At 39.3% G+C, this 21,013-nt stretch overlaps 1 protein-coding gene across 10 annotated transcripts in view; it reads left to right on the top strand.

Annotated features, from left to right (window-relative positions):
- UPF2 (UPF2 regulator of nonsense mediated mRNA decay) overlaps positions 1-21,013 on the top strand; it is a 65,958-nt gene that overhangs the window by 10,489 nt on the left and 34,456 nt on the right. For 6 of the 10 annotated variants that reach the window (XM_078394259.1, XM_073000773.2, XM_073000774.2 and 3 more), the window contains exons 2-9: positions 349-728; positions 1,911-2,690; positions 11,441-11,601; positions 12,002-12,199; positions 13,742-13,891; positions 15,430-15,492; positions 19,318-19,421; positions 20,214-20,299. In XM_078394259.1, coding sequence (XP_078250385.1) covers positions 367-728; positions 1,911-2,690; positions 11,441-11,601; positions 12,002-12,199; positions 13,742-13,891; positions 15,430-15,492; positions 19,318-19,421; positions 20,214-20,299 — 1,904 coding nt within the window. In that variant the 5' untranslated portion in view covers positions 349-366. The remainder of the gene's footprint in view (positions 1-348; positions 729-1,910; positions 2,691-11,440; positions 11,602-12,001; positions 12,200-13,741; positions 13,892-15,429; positions 15,493-19,317; positions 19,422-20,213; positions 20,300-21,013) is intronic. The other 4 variants (XM_078394261.1, XM_073000776.2, XM_078394260.1 and 1 more) reach the window with 1 other exon arrangement.

Raw genomic sequence — 21,013 nt, 5'->3', positions numbered from 1 at the left:
ATTGCAATGAAATTGCATAATGTAGATGGATCTCACTGTGTAATCTTGTCATTTTCTGTGGGATTTTGTGTTCTAGGTAGATATTGGCCAACCTTAATGAGGGGAACATTTGACTCAAAATCAGAAAAATAGCTTAAGCTGATTCTGTTTTGTATTTTATGTTAAAGGAGTTTGAGAGTAGTTTGATAGATTGAGAACCATACTGCTAATATTGAATTTGTTGATATTTAGCTAGTTTTAAAGCACTTAGCTTTGAAAAATAGTATTTTTGTTGGACTTGAATTAAAAAATAAATGTATTGAATTATTAATTGTACAATGTACTGACAATTTGATGATAATATTTCAGATCTCCCTGGGTAACATAATGCCAGCTGAGCGTAAGAAATCGACAAGCATGGAAGAAAAAGAAACATCACTAAGTAACAAAGATAAGGAGTTCAGTGAGAGGCGATCAATGAGTAGCCGAGACAAACCCAAAGAGGATGTAAGGCTTGGTGTGAAAAGAGACATGTCAAAACCACCAGAAGATAAAAAGAAGAAAATGGAGGAGGAAAAGCGGAAAAAGGAAGATAAGGAGCGGAAAAAAAAAGATGATGAGAAAATAAAATCTGAGGAAGAGCAAAAGAAAAAAGAGGAGGAGGAAAAGCAAAAGCTTGAAGAAGAAGAGAAAAAGAAGCAGGAGGAAGAAGTTAAACGGCAACAAGAAGAGGCAGCTGCTCAGTTGAAGTAAGATTTTAATACCTTAACTGTTACTTCTAGTTAGGTGTTCAGAATAAAGAAGCTTGTAAATTACTTGGGATACTTATATGTGGGGCACAGGGAAGGAAAAAAATCCCAGGAAAAGGTATTTCTCTCTTGCCTAGCCTCATTCTCTTCTGCTTTCCATGCCAGCAAAGAATTTGGTGGGTTGAGTGTTTCCTAATTGTTTATTAGCATGAAAATTGGAGGATAAATTTCTGCATTCCAACTGAATTTCAGAAAAAGCTCAAGAAGAGATACTTCTTTGTTTTTACTAGTAATTCCCTGCACAGAGCATAGGTGTGTTTTAATTCAATTCCTTTTCTGGTGTCAGTGTCGGATTTGTACTGAACCAACAGAAACTGAATATGCAAGGATCGGTTTGGACTTGCTTGCAGAATAAATGCTTGATGCTGAGACATTAGGCTGAGAAATTAGAAAAAGTTTAGAATACATACCAGAGCTTAAATAGCCTGAGAAACACAACAACTAGTTGTAGAACCCCATGCAACTAGTTGGATGTGCACAAGGAAGATTTAGGTTTGTATGTTCAAAACAGGTGTCATGCTAACTACCTTTGACTATGCCAGATTGTTTTGCCTCAGAGAGAAAAGTGGGGAACCCTTTGAGCATATCCAGCAGATCTCTTTCAATTCTGAGGTCAGTTTTACTTGTCTGTGATTCATTCACTCATTAATTCTGAAAACCAGAAAATTATACTTATTCTGTCTTAATTAGTTATGTTAGTCTTGTCACTAACATGAAGACAACTTTATGTAATCAAACTAGCTTTGATTAAATTTGTGTATGTCAGAAACAGTTTTGTGGGCGGGAAACAGGTATTGCAAGAGGTGTCAGATGAAAAATTTATCTATGAAGGGGAAAATAAAACAAAATCCACAAAAGGGCAGTGTACCTTTATGAGATTAAAATGCCACAGAAAACAGTTCTTCAGAGTTTTTCATCAGGGAGGTAGATAGATGCGTTTCCTGAGACAGTGACTATTGCTTGCAGTTTTTATAAGTACTTTCCTTAACTTATTTTGAAAAGTGTTAACTTATTTTGAAAAGTGGTAACAAATTAATTTGGTTTTTTTTTTTGTTAATAATAAATGTTTTAAAACTTGCAGCTCTCTTTATATGTAATGTTGACTGTTCATACTCTTTCTAGGGAGAAAGAAGAGGCCCATCAGATCCACCAGGAAGCTTGGGAACGTCACCAAGCAAGAAAGGAACTTCGAAGCAAAAATCAAAATGCTTCAGACAGTCGCCCTGAAGAGAATTTCTTTAGCAGGCTGGATTCAAGCCTCAAGAAAAATACTGCCTTTGTAAAGAAGTTAAAAACTATCACAGAACAGCAAAGAGACTCCTTGTCTCATGATTTCAGTGGCCTCAACTTAAGCAAGTATATTGCCGAGGCTGTTGCTTCAATAGTGGAGGCAAAACTGAAAATATCAGATGTAAACTGTGCTGTGCATTTGTGTTCTCTGTTCCATCAGCGTTATGCTGATTTTGCTCCATCCCTACTACAAGTCTGGAAGAAGCATTTTGAAGCAAGGAAAGAAGAGAAAACACCCAACATTACTAAACTAAGAACAGACTTGCGGTTCATTGCAGAATTGACGATAGTTGGGATTTTCACTGATAAAGAAGGGTTATCCTTAATCTATGAACAGCTAAAAAACATTATTAATGCTGATCGTGAATCCCACACCCATGTTTCAGTGGTTATCAGTTTTTGCCGGCATTGTGGAGATGATATTGCTGGTTTGATACCAAGAAAAGTTAAAAATGCAGCAGATAAATTTAACTTGAGTTTTCCGCCAAGTGAAATAATTAGCCCGGAAAAACAGCAACCTTTCCAAAATCTGTTGAAAGAATACTTCACATCTTTGACCAAACATCTGAAAAGGGACCACAGGGAACTACAAAATATTGAAAGACAAAACAGGTGAAATTTTAAGTATTCTTAATGGATTCAGTTTTCTAATAATTGTCACAAATTTTGCAGAATATTTTTTAACCAGATATCCTGTTACGTTTGAGGTATAATATTTCTTTTGTTACATGTATGCTGAGAAGTGATACTGGGTTCAAGGGGGCTTACTCCTAGGTAAGTGGTGAGAGGATTGTAGCCCTAGTCTTGTATCTGTTTTGCCATTTAGAGATACAGTAATCCTCTGACCTTGAGAATCATTCTTATGGTAAACTACCTTTTTGAAAAGTTGTCAGCAGATTGTTGTTTTACACAAATATACAAACAATAAGCACTTGATTCTTTTTTTCCATTTGAAGGTGTGTTGTTCCATGGAAGCATCATTTAATGGTGGGGAGGGGGAACACATGCTAGAGAAGAGGAAGGTGGAAGATAAAAGTATAGAGCAAAAACAATGAAAATGGTAACTGTGAAGGTAGCCATTGTGGAGGTGGTATTGCTGGTGTGGTACCAGGGAAGGTTAATTGTGAAGATAGTAAGTTATTTGGTAATATTGCTCTCTACAATTGCAGAATGCTGTGAGAGTGTTCTTGCTTTATGTTGTCTAAGGACTAGATTGTTTACAGATCTGTGTAGGAAGAGGTGGATAGGTTAGACTGAGACTGGAAGAATTAAAGCAGCACTTAAGATCAGGATCTTAATGATAAATGTGTTGGCTGATATATTAGGCTCATTGTCCTGGGCACATGTAATCTCTACAAAGTTTTGTCAGTGAGATCTGTTTCTATATAAAGGTTGAAATAATGAAAATTAGGCAAGATGAATAAAAATGGAAAAAATATTATCAAATTAGTGTTGCACAAGCAAAGCTTAGATTGCCTTTAGTACCCTTCACTAAATGAAGTGACGAAGAAGCTATAAGTGGGCAGTAAAATTACAAGGCAGAAGATGTGTGGCAGCATGTATGGTTTCTAGATTATTTTGGTCTATTTCAGTTTCAGTTTCAGAACTTTTATTGACATACAGTACAAGAGAGTGAAATACAGTGGAATCTCTACTTACGAACATCCCTACTTACGAGCAATCCAACTTACAAACAGCTCCGTTCACAAAATTTTGCTTCTACTTGCAAAAAGAGCTTCAACATACGAACGAAAAAAGGCAGGGGAAAAGGGTGAGAAATTTAAATTTGCTAAGAAGAGGCTCCTTCTTTGTAGCTCTTTCACCCCAATGGTTAGGAAAAGGGAGGCTCAGCCTCCTGGGCTTCCACCACTGCTGCTGCCGCTGTCGGGAGGCGAGCCACCGGACCATCCTGGCTGGGCTCAGCCTCCCAGGCTTCCAGCGCCGCCACCGCAGGCTTTCCCGGGGTTCACTACAAGCGCCGCCTTTCTCTCCACTGCGCAGCTTCTCTGGTGCCATGGGAGGCTTTTCCGTGGCTCGCCGCAAGCGCTGCCTTTCTCCATCGCCATCCACTGCCGGGCCAGGATTTTTGCACCACCGATGCAGGATTTCCCGGGGTAGACTGGGCCTACCAGGCCTACCCCGGGAAAGCCTGCGTCAGCGGCGCAGAAACCCTGGCCTGGCAGCGGATGGCGGCAGAGAAAGATGGTGCTTGTGGCGAGCCCTGGGAAAGCCTCCCATGGTGCCGGAGAAGGAAAGTGGGGGAGAAAGGCGGCGCTTGCGGTGAACACTGGGAAAGCCTATGGTGGCGGCATAGAAGCCATGGCCCGGCAACGGCGGCTGGAGGCCGGGAGGCCTCCTGGCAGTGGTGGGCGCAGCAATGGAGGCAAGGTGCTGCTTTTTGCTTTTTTAAAACTTTTTTTGTCTTTTGCAGGGTGGGATTGGACTGGTGGGGTTATGTTTATGTTTGTTTTTGGATTTGTTTTGTTTTTGCAGCCCTAGGGGCTTGCAGTATTATTTTTATGGGGGGTATTTTTTTTTCTTTGGCTGGAACGGATTAATCGGTTTTCAGTGCATTCCTATGGGAAATGGAGCTTCTACTTACGAACGTTTCAACTAACAAACATCGTCTGGGATGAATTAAGTTCATAAGTAGACGTTCCACTGTATGATAAAATGTTAGAAAGAAAACATATATGCCAGGGGATACCCAGATGACATCGTTAGGAGTCAGTGGTGTGTGTGACAGCATGATGCTATTTGACTAAGGGTATTTTCAACTTCAAGATTATGCATAATCTCTGTAATAATGATAAATGTGAAATTTTAGTGTTAGGATCTAAATTCAGTTCACATTATTTTGTTTGGATTAATTATGAAATGAATATGGTTAGGACCAGGTGTAGATGCTCCAATTTTTAAAAATGACAAGGGCACCCACATTCACCACATTCAGGATCCTTAAAGTGCAGGTGGACTTTAAAAGGTCCCACCTGCCTTATGTCCTCTGTATGCACACCTGAGAGAAAGGTTGCAGGACAGAGTCAGTCGTGGCCACAAACTTGTGATGGTCAGTCATGGTAATTCCAATGATGAATGTTTTGATGTTTCCTCTTGCCTGTGAAGCATTTTAGGTTTTTTAAAAGTATTTCTTGGAGCCAAAAATCTTGTTTTCATCTACTACGTTAAGGTTGATGCTTATTTAAGATAGTTTTGTAATGTTATTCTAAATATAGCTGGAGTTACTTACTCCAGTACTCATTTATTATAATGCTTATCTTGTTTTTTTGCACATGCTGTCAAGTCAACTCTGACTGACAATATTCTCTAGATATAGAGTACTCAGAAGTGGTTTACCTTTCTTCTGGGAATATTCTGAGGCTGTGCAACTTGCCCAAGACCATAGAGACTGGCTTGTCTCCCAGGAGACCTAATGAGGAATTGAACTCTCAATCTCTGGCTCTGCAGTCAGGTGCCTAACTCACTGAACTTTGTGCCACATTATTTATGGGCAGCTTAAGAAATATATGTGTTTCAAAAATGTACCATATATCTGTTCCCTCACATTGTGGCTGGGATGTTGTCGGCATTTTTAAACAGGAGAATATTTGAATATGAGAAATTGATGCCAAAATGTATACAGAGGGAGACATTGCCAGTGTAAAATCCTGTTACATTTTGGTGCACTTTTTTTAAGGCCATGAGTCTAATATACTTGAAAGCAAGCTGTTCTGGAGCATAATGCCTTGAGCGGCAAACTAAGGTGTTGTGTCAGTAGTTCTTTTATGGCAGCTTCGTCTTGTCAATGAACATGCTGTGTTGTCACTTACTAGCTTTCATTCTGTGAAACATAAACAGGGCTTTGGAGGCCGGTTGCCAAAATTTTGTGTTGACCCCTTTTTTGTCTTCTGTTCTAGAAAGAACAGAGGCTTGTGAATGCTTAGTCCTCAAATGACAGGCCAGAATAGATTGATAAGCAATATGAAATGGCTCGCTTCAAGCAATTGATTTTGGATGTCTCCACTGCTCTCCAGAGGGCACATTGTACTTTTACTTGCCCACTAAAGGGCATAAAATTGTTATCCATTTATTAACAATTCCTGTTGCCAGTTCTGTTGTCATATTTGCAACACCAAGAGGAAAAGGTGGATTTGAGTTTTCTGTCTTAGACTGACTTACTATACAGTAGTGTGTGTTTGTGCTCTTGGGCGATAACATCTGCAAGAATTACATGGTGCTTAGTCAGAAACCCCTTTGGGTGCATTTAAGCCACCAAGGATTCTGAAAGAAGCTTTCTGGGTCATGGCACTTGAGAAAAGTACTTGCTCATTAGTTGCCTATGCCCTTCCTGTTTCTTTGTGATGATCCAAATTTGAGTCAAATACGCCATTTGAATGTTTCTAAAAAGGAAACTCATCATTCTAGGTATTACTATACTGTGAATCTTTATATGGAGGTTTGCTGCTTTAAGACTCTTTCCCCCCTAGTATTTTTAAGTATTATTGTCAAAAAGACATCCATTGAAAATGAATACCCCAGTTTATATGTCTTTGCCTCTTTAGCTTGGCTAACCAACACAATTGATACTCGTTTGGTTTTTTCCTACCACTTGGGTCTTACTTTCAGTGCTTTAGGTACAGAAAGTTCCTCCACAGACTAGACTCTCCTTACTGAGGTTCCTCAGAATTGGGTTGTAATTCTGTATTTTCTTTCTACTAGACACGTGAAGGGGAAAAAAATTAAGCATGCTATGTTTTGTTTTCTGTAGTCAGTTTTTTAAATCTTCTCAGAAGAAAAATCAGAAACTTCAAGGAATGTGAAGGAAAACTTCCCCAAAAAGTTTGTTTTAAATGAGTGAAATGTTTTCTAATACAACTTTTTTCTCACTCAAATACAATGAACCGCAGCATGTAAAAATGTGTATAGTTTACAGATTCAGAGAACAATAATTCCTGTGTAAACTGTAGACTTGCACAACATGCACTATCAAGATATATTTCTACTCCTAGTGAGTGCATCTACCTTCATGAGGGTATACAGGATATATCTTATTCCTTCGACATCATTGTTTGTCATCTTTGTTCTAATTTGGTGGTGATAGTCACAATACATGCAGGAGTGTTTCTATCCAAATAATATACTTAATTTTGGTACAAAATTTATGGTTCTGTATTTTTTTCCTTGGATGGCAGTACCTAAGATATTTGCACTTAGTTAGCACATGGTATGATATGCAGTTTGGTGTACAGTGGAGTCTCAACTTACGGTCGGCTCCACTTACATACTTTTCGACATACGTACTTCTCCGGCCGCAAATTTTCACTTCAACTTGCGGCCAGAGAATCGACCTACGGACCAGAAGGGGGAGGTGGGGAAAGCTTGGCGCTTTCTCCGCCTCCCCCTTCCAGGCCATAGGTCTTACCTCCAGATGCCTTCCAGGGCTTCTCTGCCGTTATCTGAGGCATCTTGGAGGTCCCCCCCCCCTGCCAATAGTGCTTCGTAGCCACTATCGGCGGCGGAGGGGGACCGCCGATATGCCTCCCATGATGGCAGGGAATCCCTGGAAGGCATCTTGAGGTCCCCTGCCGCCGCTGCTGGGAGCCGCGCCACACCGGGCAATCCCGGCCATGCTCGGACTCCTGTACTGTCCAGGAGTCCGAGCATGGCTGCGATTGCCCGCCATGGCTCGGCTCCCAGCAGCGGCGGCAGCGGCGAGGGACCTCCGGATGCCTTCCTCGCCGCCATGGGAGGCATTTCGGAGGCACTATCAGCGGCGGGGGGGGGGTTCAAGAGGCTTCCCATGGCAGCAGGGAAGGCATCCGGAGGTCCCCCGCCGCGCGGCACTCTGTGCCCGCTGCCAGCTTTCTGAGCTGCCTCCCCCACCCCCCGCTGCTGGCTTTTGGCTTCCCAAGCTTCATAACCCCCTTCTCCGTCCCTGGTGCCCTGTGCCTTCTGTCCCTGTGGGGACAGAAGGTAGAGGGCACCAGGGACGGGAGACAGAGGGCAGCAGAGGAGGTTTTGAAGCCCGGAAAGCCGAAAGTCAACAGCGGGGTTGGAGCATCTCAGAAAGCCGGCAGCGGGCGCGGAGTGGATTTCGGCTTCCCGGGCTTCCAAAGCTGCACCCACTGCCCTCTGTTTTCCGTCCCCGTTGCCCTCTGCCTTCTGTCCACACAGGGAGGGGAGACAGAGGGCAGCGGGTGCAGCTTTGGAAGCCCGGGATTTTTTTTCTTTGCCTCAAACAAATTAAATGGTTTTCAATGCATTCCTATGGGAAATGGATCCTCGACCTACGGACTTTTCGACCTGCAGCCACTGTTACAATACGGATTAATTCCGTAAGTCGAGGATCCACTGTAGTGGATAATGATGGACTAGGACTCAGGAGTCCTGGGTTTGAATCCCCACTAAGCCATGGAAACTCACTGGGTTCTGGAAGTGGTAAAATCTCTCCTTAAATATCTCCACTTACCATGTAAGCCCTATTAGGATCCCTGTAGGTCCGTTCTGACTTGGAGGCACATAACAACAGCACATGCTATAGCAGTTTTGCAGTTCTCTGTTTTTAATGTGCTGTTAAGTTGCTTTCCTTGAATTAATGAACTTCAAAAGATCCTGGTTAACAGTCCTTCTCAGGTATTGCAAATTAAAGGCTGTGGTTTCCTTTGTTGAGTCAATACATCTCATGTGTGATCTTTCTAATTTCTTACTGCCTTCCACTCTTTGTTTGGTGTGTGGTATAATTTACATTGTTGCCTTTACAAAACTAACACTGCATATTAGCTACTTTATGAATGAAGTATTTGCTAAAGCAATACTGTATAGTAATTTTAGCTGTGATATGAAAATACTGTATCACAGATATTTCAGGTTTTCCCCTAAATTTCCTTTTTTTTTCCTGTGGAAAAAGGAGGCATTCCCCCCACCAAGGCTGCAAAATTTCCTGAATTTTACATCTCTAGTCTGAACAGCATCCCTGGATGGCATTACCAATTCCCATTGCTTTAAGGACTTTTTACTTGTTGATTGATATCCAGTGCTACTTTTCCTGTCCCATACCTTTCACTCTCAATTCTTTATCTGTGTTTGCATGTCTCATGTCGTCTTAGACTCAAAAGCTGAAATCTTGTTCTTTAGCATAGTAAATCGCCACTAGAGTAGGGCCATCAAATCAATGGAACATATGGAAGAGTTGATCCAATAGGCCTACTTTAGTTGTAACTTACTTTTCTAAAGAACAGGATTTTAGCCATTGTATCATAACCAGTGGTGCTCTTATATAAATTAAAGGATTTTTTCTACTTTTAGAAGCATCTTTGATCTTTAAAAATACTGCCACCAACAGGAGTGAAGAGTAGAAGTAGTTCTAGCTGACTTTCGCTTTCCTCCTGAAGCCTAACATACCGTTTTCTGTGGTATTCTGGAGCACACCTAGTTTTTTAGGGTAGATTTTCCAGAACTATAGGGTAGGGAAAAATCATTGGAAATACAGTGGTGCCCCGCTTGACGACGATAATCCGTTCCAGGAAAATCGCTATTAAGTGATATTGTTGTCAAGCAAAAAAAAACCTTTGGAATGCATTAAAACCAGTCAGTGTGTTCCAATGGGGTATATACCTCATCGTCCAGTAAAGACTGCCCATACAGAACCACCGATCAGCTGTTCAAAATTGCTGTAATGTGAAGCTTCCCTTTGGAAAGCAGCCATTTTGAGAAGGGAGGGAAGCCATTTTGCGGAACCGGAAAAATCATTGTATAGCGGAAAAACGGTTTGCGAAGCAGGCTCCTAATCAACGTAATGCAGATTCCCCCATAGGAACCATCATTTTGCGATCGCAATAGCAATTGCAAAAATGTCATTGTTAAGCAATTTCGACATCATGCGGGGTAAGCGTATAGCGGGGCACCACTGTACTCTCCTGTGCTACTGTTAGTAGAGGCCTCTGCTGAACCTGGAGCATTTCCATTTAATCTGTTAGGGCTAAACTTATTCTCAAAGCTTTCCTTTTTGTGCACTTTCAATATCCATTGCCATATTATCATTCATGTTGTTGATTGCATTGTCTTGATCTTTGGTCCCTCCTCTCCTTTGGTCCCATTCACCCAGTTACCAAATCATGCCATTTCCCTATTTTAATGTATGTAAATCTACTCCTGACTCTCAGTCATTTTAACTGACACTTTTGTTTCTGCTTTGGCCATCTTCTCTCATGATCAGTGTAACTTCCACTCTTACCTGCCACACTTGAGTCCCTTTGCCCCATTATGGAGTTCAAAATCATTCCCTTTTTATATTATTCAAGCTGTGTTGCATAGTATCTCTGCTTTCTTTTTTGAATCCAGAAAAATGACTCTTCATCCTTAGGTTCAAAGATATCCATGGGCTGCCTCTTCTGTTTTTCTGTCCATGCCTCCTTACATCTTACCTGTTCCAAATTTCATCAGCTTCAGTTGCCCTCTATTCCTTCCTTCTCCTTGTATGCCGCTTGTGGTATCATCTACCCATTTTCAAAACCCAGTTCTCCCATGATGACTTTCATCAGCCTCTAATTAATATGGGTCTTGATATTAATAAGATGCTTTTGTTATTACACATTACCTTGCTTCTCCCAGTACTTGCCTTCTTCTGGTTCTCACACTGCTAAGATTAGTTTTATACTGTAACTTCTTGACAGCAGGAATCTTGCAGTCTTGTATAATCTTGTAAAGTGCAATGGTTACTTTAGCTGAAAATGAAAAGTAGATAATTGAAAAACAAATTACTAAAATAGCATACTTTTAGTAATAAGAGTATGAAGGATTTTTATATACTTTTAAAGACTTCAGCATATATTTTTGAAATATGTTGCTGCAGAAGGCTGTTACTTTATAGCAGAAATACATTTCTATTGCAACTGATAGTAAGGAAGCCTATTTGTTGAAGAGAACAAAGCAAATTCTGCCCTTCTATACGAGATGTGGGCTTGCTATTGTATTTTTGCATATACCTTTGTCAAATTATATTGGGTGAAATCCTGGTGTGTATTTATACAAAAAGCAACACTTTTAGAGGTGAATTGCAAAAGTTAAGGCATCCCCATAGGGATTACCTGTTGCGCACTGAATCTTGATGGGCAAGAGGTAATGCCTATAAAGATTTCTTAACTTGCAGCAGTTTGCCTTTTGTGTAACTGGACACCAAGATTACAGCCAATGAATGTTCTTCATGCATTTTAATTCTGAAGGTTTTTAAAGTATTAGAAAGTATGTCTTCATGAGCTTATGCACAATTAAAAAATTAAGAATTAGCTTGAATGTGAATTAAATGCAAGCAAAACTGTTCATTCCTGTTTTGTTGTGTTTTTCCTGACTTTATGTTACCCTTCCAGGCGTATTCTGCACTCTAAAGGGGAGTTGAGTGAGGATCGCCATAAGCAGTATGAAGAATTTGCAATGTCGTATCAGAAGTTGTTGGCAAATTCTCAGTCTTTAGCTGATCTTCTGGATGAAAATATGCCTGATCTCCCCCAGGACAAGCCAGTACCAGAAGGTATGGGATCTTCTAGATTTGGAGATAGATAGGCTGAAAACCAGTAGTAAATCACAATTAGAATAGGCCTACTGTATCTGTTGAACTTACATGGGTGTTTATTCACCAAATCCCTACTGATTCAATGTGCTTATTCTAGTTGTACTTTAGCAGTGGATTTTAGCCATAATAACATAAAAGCATTGGCAGCATTACCTCTCGCTCTCTTTGAAGGTTTTTGTTGTTGCTTTCTGTCCAATATCCTTGGTAGCTCCACCCTCACCCATTTTATTTAATTACCCCACTGACATTTCATGCAGTTTGTACCTTTAATACTTAAAGAAGAGGTTAGGAGCAAGATGATGATTCAGATGATGAAAACTGCTTTAGTAATGACCTAACTCTTATTTTATCATTTTAGAACACGGGCCTGGCATTGATATTTTTACCCCTGGTAAACCTGGTGAATATGACTTGGAAGGGGGCATCTGGGAAGATGAAGATGCTCGAAACTTCTATGAAAACCTTATTGATTTAAAAGCATTTGTGCCAGCTATTTTGTTCAAGGATAATGAAAAATGTTCCCAGAACAGGGACTGTGGTAAAGATGATTCTAGAGGTACAGTATTTGGGCTTCACTATTTTTTAGAATATTGTTGTAGGACAAGGTAGAGGCAACTTCGAGATATTTGGAGGCCACACATATCCCTCTTGGGACCTTGGTGGGCCACCCATGACCCTGACCTCTGTAACTTAGAAAGGACCCTCATGCCCTTTAGGGGACTACAAGGATTAATTTTGCCATTCCAGAACTGTTTTAAGTCCTTGCAGGTGGTCTTTTTCTGTTTTGGAAAAAAAGCTCCCCTCCATGCTTAGAACAGCTGCGGGTTGCCAAACATAGCAAAAATGCACCCATTCTCCCTATAGGGGCCTTTCGGGTTTTTAAGATTGGGCAATAGTCAAGTGCATTTGGGTGTTCGGGTCACACTGAAACCCCTGGAAGCTGCATATGGCCTGTAGATTTTGTCTTCCCAACTATAGAGGTAGTGATAATATTTTATCTTGGTTTGTGTGGCTTCTAGTTCAGCAGTGGGAGTGTATCTTACAGTTTTTAATTGTTACATTTGGCTATGGTTATGTGTTGCCACACTACTATTCCCGACAGAAGAGCAACAGTCCTTTGTTTTCCAATAATGGCTATCATTTTTTTAAACATGAAAGGATCTGCAAGATACCAAAATGATGCTTTCTGACTCACAACGTAGCAAATATATAATTGCCTGTGTTTGCAATCTTTCTGATTCTATTTTTTTCAAAAACTGTAAGGTATGAATGTATGGTGATCAAAAGACAAAGGCGTTATGGAAAGAAGTATATATAATTTTTTTCCTAGGGGCATTAAAACAAGAATAAAGTACAATGGTGCCTCAACTTACGACCATAATCCATTCCAGAAGATGGACGTAACTTGAAATGATTGAAAGTTGAAGCACCATTTCCCATTGAAATGCATTGGAACACGATTAATCCGTTCCAGAAGAAAAAAATGCCCCCACCAATAAAATAAAAATAAAACACTGCAAGCCCCATAGGAACGTGCTGGGGATGAAAAAACAAACAAACCATGGAGCAAGCCCCGAAGGCGCTGGGGCTTTAAAAAAAACACCCAAAAATAAGCCATGGAGCAAGCCTCGAAGGCGCTGGGGCTGCAGAAAAAAAATCACCAAAAAACAAAACAACAACACAGCACAGAAACTTAATCCCCCCAGCCCAAACCCACCCTGCAAAACCCAGCCAGAACAGGCAGTTTTTAAAAAGGAGAAAGCGGCACCTTACCTTACCAGGCAGTCTGATGCCTCCCTGCAAACGCACACACTCTCATTCAGAAGCAGAAGCCAGGCTGTCCCAAGCCTCCTCCAATCGCACACTCTCTAACTGCTGGGGCGAAAGAGCTACAAAGAAGCAGCCTCTTCACCGCCAACAGTTAGCAATTTGAATTTCCCACCTTTTTCCCCTGCCTTTTTGTGTTCGTAACTGGAAGCTCCAGCTGCAAGTCGAAAATTTTGCGGCCAGAGCTAGTCATGGTTGTAAGTCGGGACGTTCATAAGTCGAGGCACCACTGTATATATATTTTACTGTGTTTTTTTAAAAACAAAAACAGAGTTAAAAGAAGCTAAGGAAAACAAAGATGTGTCTGGCACTGAAGATTTGGAATTAGACTTAGAACATCTGGATATTAATGATGATGCTCTTGAGTTGGACTGTGGGGATGAAGCAGAAGATCTTACAAAAAAACTTCTTGATGAACAAGGTAAAAATAACAAGGTTAAGTACGTAATGTGTACTTCTTTTTGGAAATTAAGATTATTACTAAGCTATTCCATAGTGATGTGCCTATTTTTTCCACAGTACTGATAGCACTATAGTTGTGCAACTAGTAATGCCAAATCATTTTTGGAGCATTTGCCATTATGCACAACCTTAGTCTTGTAAATTGTTTTTACTTAACTTCTATTTTATGGCCTTTCTGAAAGCAAAGTGGCTTCTGTGTCTCTTTTGGGAAAGGAATAGCATTCATAACGTTTGTTACTACTGGCACCGGCTGTGAAGTGATATGCCCTGTTGTAACTTGAGAGCACCTGTTGCCTGTGGAAGTAGCAAGACTGCTCTTGGCAAAGGGGTTCATTAATAATGAGAAGGTAGCATAGTCTGTTCCTTTACCTTGTTGTGTTCGTGTGCAAAAAAATGCTTGAATTTTCTTTTAAATATTATTAAATGTTATGAGATTTTTTTGATACAAGTCTAAAATGTTTTAGTTTCTCAGCACTGTTTGGTGATGGTGTGTTTAGATCTTCCTGATTTTGAAAACATGAAGCTTTTTCTGGTCTTACTGAAGAGACAACAGGTTTTCCTGGTATCACTGGTTATTCTTAACACCAGTTGTAGGTTTAGATATCTGTATGGACATGCATGGCTTTTTAAATAACACTAATGCTGTGAAGATTATATATGCTGTGAAGGGTATATATTTGACATTCCAACCACATCTAGTTTCCCCAAACTCCCTATTAAGGTGTTGAGCATCGGACTTTTTCTGATAGAATGTTGTATTCGTTATAGCCCTGTTTTCTAAGAGAAGCACAGCTTTTGAAAACCAGTGCTTGTGTCTGGACACAATATTTTTAGACTCACTGGCATGCCTTGCACAAGTAATAGGCTTTTAACTTTGATGTATATTTACGAATTCCATGTCACCTAACTCACAGGGTTGTTATGGGGCATGGGTTGTAAAGCACTCTGTATTGTTAAGAATTTGTATGTGTGAGAAAGAGAGAGAGAGAGGGCGGGAGATAAATAGACAAACCAGTGCTGTAAGAGAAGGAAAGAATTTCAATTGTTTTCTTCAGTACTCTTCAGTGAATTCTCTGGAATTGCAAATGAGTGTTAAAAATCTAATAAAACATCAGGATATTTGGCCTGCCTATATCTCATATTTCAATGGGAACAATTAATTTAAACATCCCCTCCCAACTTTCTCTCCCTTCCCATTCCCAGCATGAGATTCAAATTAAGAAAATTCACTATGACATTGTTTAATTTTTACATAACCTGTTGATGATTGTGAGCATAGACTGTTAATGGGCTTCACGTGCCTCCAGCTGTTTAAAATATTCATTGCATTCTGATGTGATGGGATGATACATGATCTTCGGGGGGGGGGTTGTATATATATATATATAGCAAAAGAGGAAATTTCTTATTTTGCTTTTCATAATAAAGGTTTGCTTCTGTGCAATGTGGTGTTATGGGTGTGTTTAAATGTTTTTGTTCTATTTTTAATATGATTAGGCAAGAAACAGGGAGCAGATAGCATCGGAGCTGAAAATAGTGACGGAAAGCAAGCTGCAAGAAGTGAGTTTTGAGGTGGTACCTAAGGAGAAAAAGGTGTTTGAAATAGATAAGCTTATAAGGGTTAGGAAGTGAAGAGAAATTCCATAAACAACAATTAATGTCAAATTATCTCTACACAGAAGAGTTGCTGATAAGTGTTCTGTAAATCTTTTACAGAAACAAAATAAAAACTAAAGCTGGTTCATTTTGTCTCAGTTTCCTTAGTACAATGGATGATTGAGGGGAATGGTTCATGTTATATTAATGAGAAGTTCAGTTGTGAGTCTAAAATACCTGCTTTCTCTAGGTAAAGTTCTGTTCAGTCGAGAGCTTAAAATGTTAGTGTCTCTAGGCCAAAGAGTGCTGAACTTGAATATCAGGTATCAATTTGAATGCTGTTGGTGAAACTCCTAGAATGCAGTGTTCTGGCCAAGTGGCATAGGGTCTGCAATGAACGTTGAAACAAACCTTACCAAAGCATAGGTTCAGTATTCTTTGGTTTCACCAGTAGTTGCTTGCCTAAATAAAATATGAGATTTAAACCCAAGCATCATTAGGCAGAAAGAAGAGATGGTGTCAGCTGTACTTAAAATATGCTGCTTAAGTACACTAGTGCTGTCTGAGCTTAGAAACTAACCTAGGTTTGCAAGAATGCACAGCTCTCAAATATTTTCCTCCAAAACATTTTTTTGGGAAACAGTTTTCTTTTGAGGCATAGAAATACTATCAACAGCAGCTCAAATAATAAGGCCTGTGGATGTGTAGTATCTAGTTTAAACTAATTTTGAAAGTATATATACTGTAGTGGTGCCTCGCTTAACGATGTTTATTTGTTCCAGCGAAATTGCTGTAGAACGAAAACGTCGTAAAGTGAAAATAAAAAACCCATTGAAACGCATTAAAACCCGGTTAATGCGTTCCAATGGGCTAAAAACTCACCGTCCAGCGAAGATCCTCCATATGGCAGCCATTTTTGGTGCCTGTATAGCGAGGAATCCATCCCTAAGCACAGTGGGGAGCCATTTTGAGCACCTGGTGGCCATTTTGAAAACCTGACGATCAGCTGTTTTGATCGTAATGCGAAGAATTGGTTCCCGAAACAGGGAACCGATCATCGTGCAGCGAAATTCCCCCAGTTAAAACATTGTTTTGCGATCGCAAAAACATTGTTCTGAAGTGGATTCGTTGTAATGCGGGGTAATCGTTAAGCGGGGCACAACTGTATAGGATGATTATGAATAATGGCAGCAGAGATAGACCATTCCTTTCTTTAAGTAGAGAGAGAGAAGTTGGATGATAAATGCACATTTTGATTGGCTATGAAGGCCACTTTATATATTGTGGACATCACAAAACAGAGTGCTTCCAATGACTACATCAGAAATTCTTTGTCAGTGCAGTCTCAGTGCTGAATTTCTTGACTTCTTTGATTAGACAGGTGGAATGTGACTTCTTTACGTAATTATCTGTGCTGTTCTTGATCTGGGTGGGCAAATAGAATTAGTGTGGATGGAGTGGTTGTATCTGAGAATAGGAAATAGGGCAGTGCTACCTTTTAAAAAAAGGCAAACTATCCCTCCTTCACATTTTCACATGGTGTAGTGGTCAAATCTCAGTATAAACATATTTTTATGTTTATAAAAAATGGATAGCTCAATGGTTTAGGTTCCCCACTGTGCTTCTTGTGAGTAGAGCCAGTCTGTGTGGCCTTGGGCATGTTGTACAGTCCTAGGGCACCCCCAGAAGAAGGGAGTGATAAACCATTTCTAGGGTAGGTCAGTGATTTTTTTAAAAAATCACATTGATTTAAATCACGATTTAAAGTGTTTTTAATTTAAATCATAGTCAAAAACCTTGATAAGGTTCACAGTAGGTCAGAATTGATTTGATGGTACATGATGATGATTAAAAATAACAGGTGACTGTGCTTAAGGCTTAAGACAGTATACGTTGTTTTATTAAGGGTGGAGAGTTATTTCTGATTTATCTTTATTCCTTGCCTCTAGTCAGTGTGATAAAAAGCGGTGAAATATTCTGTTTGCCTTAATTATAGATATTTATTTAATTTACTACATTTTATATCTTATATTTTCATTAAAACAGTCATAATCAAATAACAATAAAATACAAAAGCAAAAAACAACAACAGGAAATCACTTTCTGTTAAAAGCAACGAACTGAAAACACCCAGTTGAAACATCAGTTTAAAAAACTGAACAGCACATCTTGGGTTAAGGCCTACATCAGCACAAAAATAAAAATCAAAAGTCCTGACTAAATAGAATTGCCTCTACCTGTTGGTGAAGAGAAGACATAAATGGAGCCAATTTGCTGTTCCTTGGCAGAGAGCCACCACAAAGGCCCCTTCTCTCATTTTTGCTGCCTGTTCCTCATCTATATACAGGAGGGCCTCTTCTACTGTATTTCCCCCGAAAATAAAAGAGGGTCTTATATTAATTTTTGCTCCAAAAATGCATTAGGGCTTATTTTCAGGGGATGTTTTATTTTATTTTTTTCATGTACAACAACCTACATTCATTCAAAGACAGTCATGCCATCTTCTTCATGCACAATAGTGGAGGGTGGGCTTTCACTTAACTAGGCCTTATTTTTGGGGTAGAGCTTATATTATGAGCATCGTGAAAAATCATACTAGGGCTTATTTTCAGGTTAGGTCTTATTTTAGGGAAAACAGGGTAAGGGTCTTAAAATCCGAGCAGGCTTTTATGAGAGAATATGGTATTTCAAAGAATGCAGAAAATATTTGAAAGAATACAGTCTTTTATAATTCCAGGTAGACAGAGCTCTAAAGTCACCTCCAGCCCTTTGAAATAGACCAGTTCCCAGTAAGGCTGCTGTAAGAAGGAAGTCACATGTGCCATATAACTTAACCCAGTCAGTAGCCTGCTGCAGCATTCTAGACTAGCTGAAGTTTCTGGTTATTTTTCAGAAGCACTCCCTCACTGAACGTAGTGTTAATCCAGGTGAAGATGCTATTGTTTTTATGTTACCTTTGGTGAAGTTACATTGTTGAAATATGCAAAGAAAATGTTTATTTTGAAACATGAGCATGAATTCATTAGAAAAAATACACATAGCTAAAGTGCTTCTGTCTTAGAGCACTGTAAAGGGAAAATAAGTGACAATGTCCCTAAAGAAACCAGCCTAAGATGGTACTGACAGACATTCTTTGCTATTAATTATTTTATGTAGCATTTCTAATATGCAAAGTGCTTTACATTTCTCAATTTATTTCTCTTTCCAATAACCCTGTAAGGAACTGGTGACGGTCTTTATGGAAGTAAATTTACTCTGGTATTTATAAAAGTCAGGAGTGGAATAAATAGTAATATTAAAGCCTCCAAGATTGGCACTCAGAGGAACCCAAAAGCCTAGGCTTTTGCCTAGGTGCAAATGAAACTTTGATGTTCTAAAATATGTACATTGACAGCTTGACTCCTCCAGGAGAGTAGGACAAATCTAGGTCTTCTTTGATGTCTTCATAGACCTGTTATTTATTACTAAAATATGTGTACTTGCTCTCTCGGTTTGTATCCTTTGCTGTTGCTGATGAAAATAACACCTGATGCTACTATCTTTGCTGTCCTATTTTCTGGGTATATTTCAGACTTCTCAGCTGTTTTTCACTGTGCTTTTTAGAGATGATAGTAGAGCATGGCCTATAAGAAATGACTACTTTTCTCTATTTTTATTTCCTTGTTGAAATGTGATTCACATACACAAGGTGAATGATTGCATACAACTTGGAAATAGACTTAAATACATACATGTAGCATTTTAAGAGTGTTTGTGTTCTTCGTTTATCTTTTTTATGTACTTGACTAGAACAAGAAGATGAAGAAGCCAGTACTGGATCACACCTAAAGCTTATAGTAGATGCTTTCCTACAGCAACTTCCAAACTGTGTAAACAGAGACCTAATAGACAAGGTACAGTTGGCACCTAGCATCCCCCCCTTCTTCCCAGGTTGCTTATTAGTTAACCTTATTATTAGTGTCTTCTAGGCTTACTGTTCTTCCTGATTTTTAATTTTTTTCCTGAGAAATATTTTGTTAATTTTTAGCTGTGTCCTGGTTATTAGTTGGTGGAAGACAGACCAATCAGGAGTTATGTTATCCGTAAAGGCTGAGATAAATTTTGGTTCTGGATTAGGTAAAGTCAGTATAGCCAAATTAGGCTATTTTACGTATTGTGCTATATGATGTATGAATATAGTGCATGTTGCAGTAATATCAAGATGGATATAGACAATCTCAGATAAATCTTACAGATGTTGAAAAACTGGGATAAACCAAATTAATGCAGATAATTAAATAAATGAGCTTGTTAGATTCATTAGTATATGTCTGACAGGAAAACAGTTGATATACGCATATATAAAATTCACCAGGGATTTTCCACAGTAGCTGAATAAGCAAACTGTAATGGACTGTGGATACTGCCCTTACCCTGTATTTAAACTGTAAATTACTATGTCTACTAGTTACTTTAAAATAGTTTTCTGTTTTTCCCAAGTGAAAATATGATGGGCAAAATAATTTGTGAGGATCATCAGAAGCCAGCTGAAAGTATGACACGGGACTGAGGTTGCCAAAAGCTTTACAGTTCTCAATCTTTATTGTAAGGGGAAAGAACCTTGTCCAGATGTCTTGTATATCAACAGATATGTGTTCTTGTGTGTGCTCCAAAATCAGACTTAAAAACAGGTATTCCTTTTATAGGCAGCAATGGATTTTTGCATGAATATGAACACAAAAGCAAACAGAAGGAAGTTGGTTCGGGCTCTCTTTATAGTTCCTCGGCAAAGGTAATGAAAGCTTCCTTACCTCAAGGTGCTGATGTGAATATAGTCACATTAATGATAAAGTCTGATATTCAGATAGTAATATTAAATATGCCTAAGGGATTTAGCACACCCAGTAGATATGTTTTGTCAGAAAAGTTGACCTTAACCTTCTCAGCTTCAAAAGCTGTTTGCATGAAATGTTTGGGTCACTGTTGAAAAAACACACATTCAGAGTCCCATTGGATAGACTGAACAAGCCATGCAGTTTTTTTGTATCCTGACTGGTATCTTCAACAATTTATTTTTCCTCAACCCCTTTCAATCCTCACAACTCATTTGAATTTCAAGATTTTGCTTTCAGTTTCATATGCAATTGATTTGTTAGTAATTTATTTTCAATGGAGGCAGAGGTTGCCAACATTTATTTGATATATCATGTATTAAGATTTAGATATATGGTAGTCTAGATTGAGTGTGCAAACATGTGGCTCGGGGACTGCATGTGACATGACATGCAATGACTTTTCCCATAGATCACAGCATAAACATAAGAGAGAAGAGCATCCTGGCCCCACCTCAGCATTCCTTTTTCCGTCATGCTGTTCTATCAGTCTCACCACATATAGACAATTGAGGAAACATGGAATGCTTCCACACATAAAAGAAACTCTCTTCTTTAGAATGTTGGTCTTCCTGCGTGGAGTATAACATACATTCTCAATGGGGTAATGCAGT

Source organism: Pogona vitticeps, chromosome 5 (assembly GCF_051106095.1).
Source record: "Pogona vitticeps strain Pit_001003342236 chromosome 5, PviZW2.1, whole genome shotgun sequence".
Lineage (NCBI taxonomy): Eukaryota > Metazoa > Chordata > Lepidosauria > Squamata > Agamidae > Pogona > Pogona vitticeps.
This window is presented reverse-complemented; position numbering and strand designations above follow the sequence as displayed.